Consider the following 11,815-nt stretch of genomic DNA (forward strand, 5'->3'; position numbering starts at 1 on the left):
CCTTTTTCCACGCCATTTTCCTCGCATTTTTCCTCGCTTTCTCGTGGGCGAGAAGTCGAGTTTAGATATGGCCGCAGCCGGCTTCCATAGACTTGCAGCTTCTCTGCTTGATGGAGGAAGAAACGTTGATTTTGGCAGGCCTAGGCCAGAGTTGATAACCGCAAACGACGCTAGCGTTGTAGAAGGTTCTGGACACGTCTATGGCTACTGCGACCTCAATACTGGCACTACGAATGTCTCATGGCTGAACTAGCTGCTGAAGACATGGATGGGTATCGAAAATTTCAAAGAGTCCCTCCAGACATGTTTCATGAAATCCTTGGAGGAGTATAGGGCCCAGTATTTCAAGGAAAGATACCTTCTTTAGGACAGCCCTTGAGCCAGGACTACGTCTGGTGCTGACACTGATATACCTGGCAACATGGAGTTTTTAACGATTCTATATCTAGGATTATCCCTGAAGTATGTGAAGCAATCGTGAAGGAATATATTAGTGAAATGATGATCTGTCCTACCACTCCTGAAGGATGGAGCCAAGTAAGCGAGGGTTTCTCCCAAAGATGGAATTTTCACAACACCATCGGAGCATTGGATGGAAAACACATTCAACTACAAATGGTTTCACTCCATAATTCTGATGGCCCTCGTAGATGCGGATTACACGTTCATCTATGTTGATGTTGGTGCTGATGGAAGGTATGCTATAAAATGAATTTTATAAACAAGTATGTATTTATTATGAGATGTTGATTTTCACACTGTTAGTTCTTTCTCTGGATTTTTACATAATTAAATTCAAATTCCAAGTTTAAAACAAAGGTTATACGTCATGTCACCCATAACAGTTAAATCTCGACAGACATACTATGCCAATCTACATGAACCTGTCACCGATGTTAAAAAAGGAAATAAGTAAAAATGGCAAACTATTCCAAACATACATAATACACAGTATACATAATAACTTAAAGGGAAACTGTCCCGTAATTTTATACTTTGATAGCTGATACTAATTAACGTGAAACGAATATGGTGTCATTACAATCTTCTAATTGATAACTCGTAATAGTGGACAAACATAAGGTCCGATTTCAATTTTCGGAAGCTGATATTATCAGCTATCAATGTATACAATTACGCGACTGATTCCCTTAAAACCAACGATTGAAAAGTCATAAAACAATGGCACACCCACGACTCAACAGGTAAAACAGTAAATGCTTAAGAATTACACAACTTAAAAGTCACTTTGCCCATTTGGGTTCAATAGGCTACTGAAACTGAACTAAGCTTCACCACTACTCACACTTGAAATTGTTGACATAAGATCCAGGGTACCATCAGACTGAGTGTCGGTTTCCATACTTTGCTCGGAAACAACTCTAGATATAATCGGCAAATGCTCGTTAACAGCTCTTGCTACTCCTACACCTCGTGCTGCTTGTGATGTCCCGAACATATGTCGAGTTTCCAGAGCCCCTTTTGCGAGCTCTGTGAGTTAATTACGAGTTTCACAACAGCCAAGTTTACCAGGAGTGCCTTCTGAGGGTATTAGGGTGGGACGTACTCCGCTCGCAACTCCTGAATTGATTAATTTCCACCCTCTTTGCAATGGATCTATGGTGTTGGTGTAAATGCACTGTTACAGAGACAGGAAATTGGTCCACAGAGTGTTGAGGTCGAAATAATAGTCCCACCGAACCGGGCTGTTTTGGCGACGGAAAATTAGTTCTTTGTGTATTAAGATTGCTATAAGCCTGGTGGTATCGTGAAGGAAGTGTCAGATATCGTACGGTGGGCACTATTGTCGCCAATAATCACATGCTTCGTCGCATCTCCATGGACGCAATATAAGTGAAATGCATAGATTTATTAGAAACGTGCCTTGGGAACGCAATATTGTTGCGTAAATAGAAATTTGAGTGACTGTTGTAGATTATTCAATTTTATGTGACTTTTTATTCACGTTATTCCGGCGTCCAAGTACATCCCAAATGGTCGCCGTCCGGTGTGACGGAGCTTGTAGGAGACTCCAGACAACGTGCGTAGTCGCCATTGTCGCTGAGTCATGGCGTTTGTTTTGGACATTATGATTATGCTGTTTCTGTGCTATGCTATAAAACTGTCCTTTCATATTTCAGGTTACAGGACCGCTAGTAAGAAACCAATAAACGTGGTGGTAGTGCTGTTGGTAATCCTTTCTAAGCTCAAAGATTTCAATAAAAACGTCCTAAATAAAAAAAGTCTTGGCAATTTAATTGAAATTGAAATTGAATTGATCTCCTATTGGAGCTACCAAACACACAAATCCCCTGCCAATTGACGATGCCTGACAATGTGTCAAGATATTATATTTGCTGTTAGTTTACTATGATTTGAATGCAGAAATCACTGAATAATTAATTTTATCATAACACATTGTGATTTGTATACAATTCAGACACATCAGATATGTGAATATTTTATGAATTAACAATTACAACATGTGTATACTATCTATGACTTATTCAACTATATTTGTAAAGTGACTGAACGAAAGCGAATGTATTTATTCCTTTGTAAATGTAGCGAGGTTCGTGTTCGTAACAAGACAAAACAAGAAGGTGAAATCACACTTTAACTAACTAAGTAACTTTAAGTAACTAGAATACGACCATATTATTCGAATAATATGGAAACATTCGCTGAAGGTAATGCCCCCTCAAAGTTCTCTAGGTGTACAGTTATTATGTTATTTGAAATTGCAATTGCCAAGAAGGCGATACAGGCTACAAAGTTTCCCGTGACAAAGGAACACACTGAAAATAAACTGGTGAGTTTTGTTCAATTTGATAACAGTAGTTTTATTTCAAAAGATAATGAAATTGTTCTTTTTTGTCTATCTGTTATATGCAGATTTATACAACATCGTGATAAGTATCAGTATAGAACAAACATTCTTTTGAAGTCATAAAATGCACCTCTTACCGTCACATACAATATCTGTTCCGGACCAAATACCATTTATGCATGTTCTTTGGGTGTCACCACTTGTGCGATAATAGCCTGTTTCGCATTCTGTTCTGAATTCTGTCAGACTATTATTAGCTGAGCTAATTATAGCGTTTGGTATGAATAGTACAGGGCACTCTAAAATACATAAAAGTCTTGATCTTACTAATAATAAATGAATACGGAGTTGTCAAAATTTGATGTTAATCGTGAATGTTATTGAAGGACTTCTGCATAGGCATATTCTGTTGTATCAACACGATCGAATAACAACTCAAGTCTCCATGCAACCTGAGATTTTGTTATGCCATTAGAGACAGTTTAATTATATCTGACGTCAGCCTATCACATGATCAATCAAATGTGCGGACTACTACAGAGAAAGCTCAAGTGATGGCGAAGAGGAGTTCTTATTGTTGTTGTTATTATTACGTCGTAGACGTCGCAGACTGTCTGCAGCTAGTCGCAAGACATGGTGTAGGGTCTGGATACGAAGGAGACGACAGCAAGCAATATACCAAAACATGGTCAACGAGCTTAATGCAGAGGACCCAGATCAATTTCGTACTATGTTTCATCGTTTGGATAGGGACTCATATGAACGAAACAAGTTAAATTTTTTCCATGAAGTACGATTTAATAAAATCAAAGATAGCATTTGAAACATGAAAATCAATTAACCTGGATAAAGCATATATTAAAAAAATCTGAAGAAATATTGTGTTTTATGCAAGTGTAAATTAATTTATTGATCATTTAGAGTATTCTATTTGTTGAAGTCGGATAAGGATAATATTATTACTTTTTAATCTTTTATAAAAGAAGTCCACGGTCGTAAATCGTGATATAATTGAAAAATCATATTTTATTTTCTCTCTAAAAGGGATCGTTAAAAATTCGGTCAATAATAATTAGAGGAATGACAAATTAGCGACACGTAATCAATTCTGGATCTATATAGTCTTTCAAAAGTATGTTGGGGCAATTATTCATTCTTGACTACCAAAGCAATTAGAGTACCAAACCAAACAAACACCAGAAATGGATATTTTGGAACTCACTACGGATTTTTATATTGAAATCGAATAATTAATGGTAATTCTGACAAGAGTTGTCCATTATGTTTAAAACAATGGTAACGGATAGAATTTAGTGGAGTGTTACAATAATCAATATCATAATCTGTTAACGTTAATTAGCAAAGAGAATACCACACTGCGCCATATTAACCCTGGCATTACACTAATTGTCATGGTCATAATTTTCAAATGAAAGCAAGTAAAATGCAACTTAGGGAAAAGTGCAATGTAAATCAGGTAGATTTCAATATTTGAATGTAATGGTCAGTTTTGTAATGAAATTACTTTACCTCAACAATTACAGGACGTGACTTAAATGATTGTTAAGATTATGTTATGTGAAAGTACTTCGGAAGCTCAATTTATCCGTTTCATAGAAAGCTGTGAGGTACTTGATTTCAGACTAGAATCAAGCGCATACTTAATATTATGCTGAGAGTTTTGATTGCATGCTGATGAAGCTTGATATTCGTTATAAAACACATTGAAACGCAGACGCAACTCTATTAATATCTCAGTCACACAGGCCAGTTTTTATTACCGTTCATGGCAATAACAATCTTGATTAGAGCGATTAAAATCGTCAATCTAGTTGATTTTGGATTCAGCACGCAGACACAAATACAGGTGTATCTTCAGTGCAACGAAATCCGATGGATCGGAAAAAGTCCTGTCGCAAGTTACTAGCATGAGGCTTGGGGTGGCACTTTTATGAACAGATTCGATGTAGACGGTTTACAATCGCATTCACTGGTTTGATTATACGATCGTATTTGTATTGTGCCAACCGGATAGTTTTCAATAGCCCTTTAAATTTTACCATTATTTTTAGCACCTATTATATTATATTTACTATGACAATGTAATCAAACCAATTTGCAACCAAAATATTGTTAATTCCTAATTTATTTTAGTTATATTGGACATATCATTAAAATATCTGAAAACAATATTTCAGATCGTTTTAAAAAGTAACTATTATAGTTAATATTCAGACCAGTACAGACAGTGACTGAGCTCCACTCACTGGGATACATAGTATGTAAGTCCACAATTTACGGTCATCAAGAATCATCTACAATGATTGGGACACTGGAAAGCAGTTACAGACATATTTTTATTTAGCTGAACCGGTTTCATAACACTACAAAAGTTTGGCAAATTAAGAGGTTAGGTGATCTGCAGTTTAAAAACTAGCGCACATGTCAAAACATATATTAATGGAGGAATTAAACAATTGCATTCTAATCAATGATCCTTCTGAATATCATTTACCTACCAGATTTAACTCTTTCCACCCCATTCCACACTAATAAAAGAAGAATATGGATTCTACTCATGTTTAAATTCTTCCACAATAACAAGAATCACCATGTTCATATTCTCATACTTTTCGGTTGACTGAAAATCAAACAAAAGATCCATTAGACATCATATTAAAAATGTTGTGGTGATGATAAGACAACAATACGAAACCCATGCATGTTCTTTATCTCAGGGTATCACTGTATATTACTTCTCAAAGAAAAATACGTCAACTTGGCAGGGGAAGGGAGGGGGGGGGGGGAGGGGGTGTCTCGGTCCATTTTCCCCTTGTAGCCACAGGCCTAAGGCCTGCGTTTTCAGGTGTTAATCTTTACTGCATTTCCACTGCAGATGACGGTGTACGAGAAAGAGGTTAACTTTCACACAATTGTGGACTTATCGAACAATGAATTACTGAAAAATGAACTCCTTACTAGATGGACTTTTAGGATATGAAACAGTTAATTCGTTGTTCAGTAAGTTCATTCAGAGAGTATTGGCATCCTTCATTGCACTCAAGTATTGACATAATTTCTAAAATGCATCCCCTCCTGCGATATCCAGTAGTCTGTCTTTTGCCAGACTTTTGTTAGTTTGATGACCTGCTCCAAAATGAAGTTTGCAATCATGATGATATTTTGTATTCGCTGACAACAAATCACACTCAATTGAATTCAAAGTTATATTTTCCCATCATCTTTTCTGCGTTTAGCACCTTGAATCTCGTCGAGATGTTTTTTTTTCTGTTAAATGCTGATTTTTTCGTAAAGCTCAAAATGGAATTTAATATGTTTTTGTGATTACTTTCCTAAACCATTTTGAAAAGATTAGTTTTATAACATTTTCCCCCTTTTTTGTTCTAATGCTCCTAGACTACTGTTGAACATACTGAACAATTCAATTGGTATGAATTTGGTAGAGTACCAAATGACCTTCCCCACGTTCTTGTCATCTCATATAGGAAGATGGAATGTTGTCGTGACAGCAGGATTTTTGTAATTTTTTCGTAAAATGCTTAAGAACGATATACATCTTTACACCTTGTTCCTTTTGTTCAACATGGTGACAGTTACAGAAGTAAAACTTGATGATCTTAATTACAAGTTAAGTCATTTACGCTCGAATATAGCTCATTTATAAATCTTGAAAATCTTAATTACAAATTAATACAAGTTGTTCAAAACCTATTCTGAGAAATTAAAACCTTAAAACATACCTGACACGAATAATGCTTCTTCTCCAGAGTACGTTATAACATATTTTTAAAGAAGATATCAGTTATGAATGTATCAATACTTGATGGATATTATTGGATAGAAATCTGTAAAAATCAATAGTGAACGCACAGATCAATTAAATAACTAGATCCACAGGCTTCGCGTGGTTCTGAAGCAGTGCGTAACAGTTTTGATTTTACGCTTAAAACTGTGCCGCAAAGTATCGTAACAGTAACATAATTTTCTATCATAAAATTAACTGAATATAGATCTCCCAAACGCAAAGCATATTCGACAGATCGCTTCAACTCACATTGTTTTCAACAGTTGAAGGGAGCAAGCTCCGACAAACAACCTTTATCTTTCAGACTACAAAAGGAACACCGACCTCTTTTTCAAGATAAAATTCATCAATTTAAAATGCCGCTAAAATCGGAAGTAAACACCGTACAATAAACGTTAATATACCATTGGATAGATCTCGTCGAGAGCTATCAAAATTGTTCTGGTCACATGATCACCAAAGGTCAAGGTCACGATATACGACCCTTCAAAGTATTCATATTTTTCAAACGGAAATAAATACAAAGCAAAATCAAAATTCAAAAATCGGTTCTCAAATATCATTTAGCAATCGATAGTAGATATCATAGATATCAAATTTACACAAATTGGATTACACCCCGAGGTCCGATTTCGATTTATAGAAAATTACGCACGGTTAATATAAAAGAAAGTACAACATTTTCAAATATTAAAAAGCGCAATTTTGATCGAAATATCTAGTATTATATATCTTTACAAAGAGCAGATGATCACTAGTAAGATTCAATAAGAATTTTTGGTGTATGTAAATTAGGTCACGTGTCAGAGCTCTTTGAAGATAAAAATCGTAATTTTCAATCGGCTATAAAACCGGAAGTAAACATTGCACAGCACAAATGAGTATATCACTGGATAGATATCAACACGAGCAACAAATTTTGTTCAGGCCACAAGGTCACCAAAGGTCAAGGTCACCAAATAAGAGCCTTTGAAATTTTTGTCAATACTGAAATAGAAGAAAAGCAAAATCTAAATTCAACATTCGGCTTCCATACTTTTTTCGCAATCGATTGTGATATCCAAATATACCAAAATTATCAAAAGCGCTCTTTACCCTGAGGCCTCATTTTGAATTTTACAAAAGTTTGACATATCAATATGGCGGCTACACTGTTACTTCCGGGTAAGATTTTGTAATTAGAAGTTTTTTGTATGACTATTTGTAACATATTGCAAAAAGAATTTTTGAACTATCTTCAAAATTCCGGAAGTTGAATTTTATATTTTACAAGCGAATAGCGTCAAAACCGGAAGTGATATCGAAATATCGAAAATTAGTTTTTGTTCGCAATAAAAGTGTCTATCTGTATGTAAGTTTTCAAATTGATCGCAATAGAATTGTAGAAGTTAGATAAAAGGCTAAAAAACTCTAAAATTGGAGCTAAAAAAGTCATCTATTTTTTCAATTGCTATCATGTAGTCATTAGCGCGAAGTAATAAACAGTAAAGTTTGAGCAATTTCAGATCAGTATTAAAGCTGATTAATGGAAAAAAATGAAAAAAAGCCATTGTCCACCGCCCATTTCCGGTTATTCAAATTGGTGCCAATTTACATTTTTAACAAATAGTAGTCAAATATTTTGACTACAAAACAGCAACAGGCAGTCTGTAGCATGATCCCTTCTTAGAAAACAAGCTTGGGTGAAATTCGAAAAAAAAAAAAAAAAACTGGAGCCGTAAGCGCAACGACACTGAAGCAGTACGTTGCATTCTGGGAATGTATAATTGTGCTGAATTAATGACATTACACGAGCTTCTTCATAGCATTCCCTTTTATTACTTTGTAGATGTATTACAAGGATATATACCCCTTATGTTTCTAATAAAACTTTTCACTGGTCAACGATACAATTCTAACACATTTTTAAATTATTTTTTCTAAAAATTAAAAAGTATCTTTTTAGAATTGATTTTTTTATTGTGAATTAGATCAGTCTCTTCCATATTTAGAATTTTTGAAATATAGAAATCCACGTTCCAAACATTTGATAATATTCCTGGCACTCGGCTTGTGTTATTGTCTAATTCGCAATATTCAAATGGCTATAAAAACGGATGTAAACATCTTACAACAAAATCAAAGGCACCATGTGATAGATGTCGTCAAGGGCTATGACTTTTGTTCAGGCGACATAGTCACCACAGGTCAAGGTCACTAGATATGAGCCTTAAAAGTTTTGAAAATTGCTGTTTTTGGAAGCCTGTAAAACCGGAAAGAGGTGTCGGACATCATAGATCAAAAGATGAATTGACATTAGAGATCAATGACTTTTGACCTTGAAAAGGTCAAGGTCATCAAAGATGAAGGTCAAAATTGAAAATTTAGTCAATTGTAAAACCTATTCCTTTTTTAAAAGTAAAAAGCCCAAACAGATTTATCTTCCTACGATATTGACCAAACTAGTGACCTATTTTCCTGCAAAATATTATTGGTGAAAAATGTAAACTTTGCAAGTTATGATAAATTACAAGTATATAATATATATGTAAATCTAACCCGGATGTGCCACCCACCCCAAAGTTTTGCTCTGTCAGCTATCATGTGTACAAATGTTAAAAATTTCAAGCATGTACAATTATTAGATCATGAGATATTCGTTGTTATAAGTTAAAAGTTTGAGTTTATACGGCAAAAACCAAATTACGCACAGTTACTATAGACGTCAGTGTAAAATTTTAAATTTTAAAAAGCGCAATATTGATCAATATATTAAGTGTGATATATCCTCAGAAAGAAGAAATTGCACACATTAAGGAAATGAAATAAATTTTGTCGTATGATAATTAGGCTACGTGGCAGAGCTCTTAAAAGATACAAATTGCGATTTTCAAATGGCTCTAGAACCGGAAGTTAACATCGCTTGACAAAAGTAAATATATTTTTATATAGATCTTGTTAGGGGCCACAACATTTGTGCAGGTCACAAGGTCACCAAAGGCCAAGGTAACTAGATATATGCCTTAACAGTTTTAACAATTACTGAAAAAATAAAACCGGAAATTAAAAAAAAGCAAAGCCGAAATTCAAAAATCGGCTTCAAGAGTTTTGTTAGCAATCGATTACAGATTCTATAGACACTAACATCACACACATCGGCTTTACCCCTAAGGCCCCATTTTGAGTTTTATATAAATTAGGTGTAACAAGATGGCGTCTGATCCTATACTTCCGGGTCAAATTTATTCATTTCACCATCTTAATGGGGACTACTCTAACTAATTGCAAAAAGAATTTTTCAAATATCTGCAAAATTCCGGAAGTTAAAATTTCAACTTTAAGAGCGAATAACGTCAAAACCGGAAGTGATATCGAAACTTTGAAAATTAATTTTAGTTTGCAATCAAAATATCTAACTATCTGTAAGGTTTTATATCGATCGAAATAAAATTGTAGAAGTTGGAAAAAAAGTGAAAAACCTCAAAAATTTAAACTAAAAAATGAGCGACAAAAGTTTAAATTTTAGAATTTCTTAATTGCTATCTTATAGCCGTTAGCGCGAACTTATTAACAAAAAAGATCGATCAAAATCCGATCAAAATTGGAGCCGAAAATTAGCAAAAACGTAAAAAATGGATTTTGTTCTACCTCATTTCCGGTTGGAAAAAAATGCATGAAAATACATTCATCAGATTTAGTCTCGCGGCATTAACGTAAGTAATGTTAACAGTTAACAAAGCAGTTCGAAGAACGCACTGCAATAAATTATTACTTCGATCACAGCTATCTTCATAAATTCCATTGAAGAGTTTTCCAAGTACCAATAATCTGCTTAACATACTATATATTTTCGACAGTGGATGTTGACGACTTGGAAAGACTGACACGATTACTTGATTATCATGTGCATGTCTTTCCAACTACCGGCATGTGCTTATTAATATCGCATCATGAATTAATTACCAGTTCCAGTTTGAGCATGGTTATAGTCATTCAATCAGAATTTCATATTTACATTCAGCTTGCTCCATGAATGTCAACAAGCCGTAAAGGAATTTTTTTTTTTATCCTCGTTTGAAAGTTAAAATTACGACTCGTATTTTCTTCAGACTCTTTAGAAATAGAAAGTGAAATTTCTAGTTTGAGGTTAATATCGAGTTGATTATGCGATTTTCGTGCAGTTCTGTACTTTTGAAAACTGTTTGAAAACCCAAATGGTTTTAGAAGTATACAATATAATTATAATTCAAAGCTACTGGCACGATATAATGAAAGCATAATGAGACACAAACATACAGTTTTAAACCGTGTCCCCAAATGTTTAAAAGCATAAATATCAAAAGAAAAAACCTGACTAAAAGCGACAAAATTATCCTTGCATGTATAGTTTCCTCCTCAGAATTTCGTTTGTATTACATCCGTAGAATTTCAAGGTATTTTGGAGAAATAAGTATTTAGCAATCTGTTGAATATTAGGAGAAAACTACGGAAGTGGGAGGGTTCATGCAATACTAAACTTTGAGAAATATTTTTAAAATGGGAGCTTTTTATTATTCTAGTTAACAGGGGTTAATTATGGTTTAAAGGGGAACAGTTTATTTTTATATGACCTTTAGACACGCCATGTTAGTCAATCAAACCTACTTCAAATGGTCCAGATAGCCATGCTACATACTACTGCACCCTATATGAAAGTCAGGTCAGCCACCCCAACAGTCAGTGGATATCTACACCTTGAACAGTCAACATCGTTAAAAGGATTCGCCGTTTGTGACATTAAGGTACGATTGGTCAAACGGATGGCGAACCCGCCTATTTAAACACAACTCAAAAGTGAAACCAGGTAACCTTGCAACTAGCCTACAGTGTCTTTCAAAACAATAGAAAGGAAGGTACAGGTAAAAATTCTGTAAATCTTAGCAGAAACCCCAATCATTATTTTATACCTCAACATGCACATCACATTTTCACCTATGTAATTACGATAATAAAGCATTTAGACCATGCCCCTTTGATTTATACCATGGTATAACCAACTAAATTTTCAATTATAACACGGACCGGACTACTTTCTCATTCACATTGGTCTTTTGGTTTAAACAGTCTTTATAACGGTAACCAAAATCTTTAATAATTGACAGAACCTTTGGACTAATGTGATCGAAATAAAAGAATAAACC

General features: G+C 34.6%; 1 protein-coding gene across 1 annotated transcript; it reads right to left on the reverse strand.

Moving 5' to 3' along the window:
- Nucleotides 1-719: 719 nt before the first annotated feature.
- LOTGIDRAFT_239374 (hypothetical protein) lies at nucleotides 720-6,638 on the reverse strand. The gene is made up of 4 exons (XM_009055062.1): nucleotides 6,592-6,638; nucleotides 5,350-5,471; nucleotides 2,968-3,129; nucleotides 720-1,491 (listed from the first exon to the last, which is right to left on the reverse strand). The coding sequence occupies exons 2-4, from the start codon at nucleotides 5,408-5,410 to the stop codon at nucleotides 1,286-1,288; spliced, it is 429 nt and encodes a 142-aa protein (XP_009053310.1). The 5' UTR covers nucleotides 5,411-5,471; nucleotides 6,592-6,638; the 3' UTR covers nucleotides 720-1,285.
- Between the last annotated feature and the right edge of the window lie 5,177 nt (nucleotides 6,639-11,815).

This window comes from Lottia gigantea (assembly GCF_000327385.1).
Source record: "Lottia gigantea unplaced genomic scaffold LOTGIsca_230, whole genome shotgun sequence".
NCBI lineage: Eukaryota > Metazoa > Mollusca > Gastropoda > Lottiidae > Lottia > Lottia gigantea.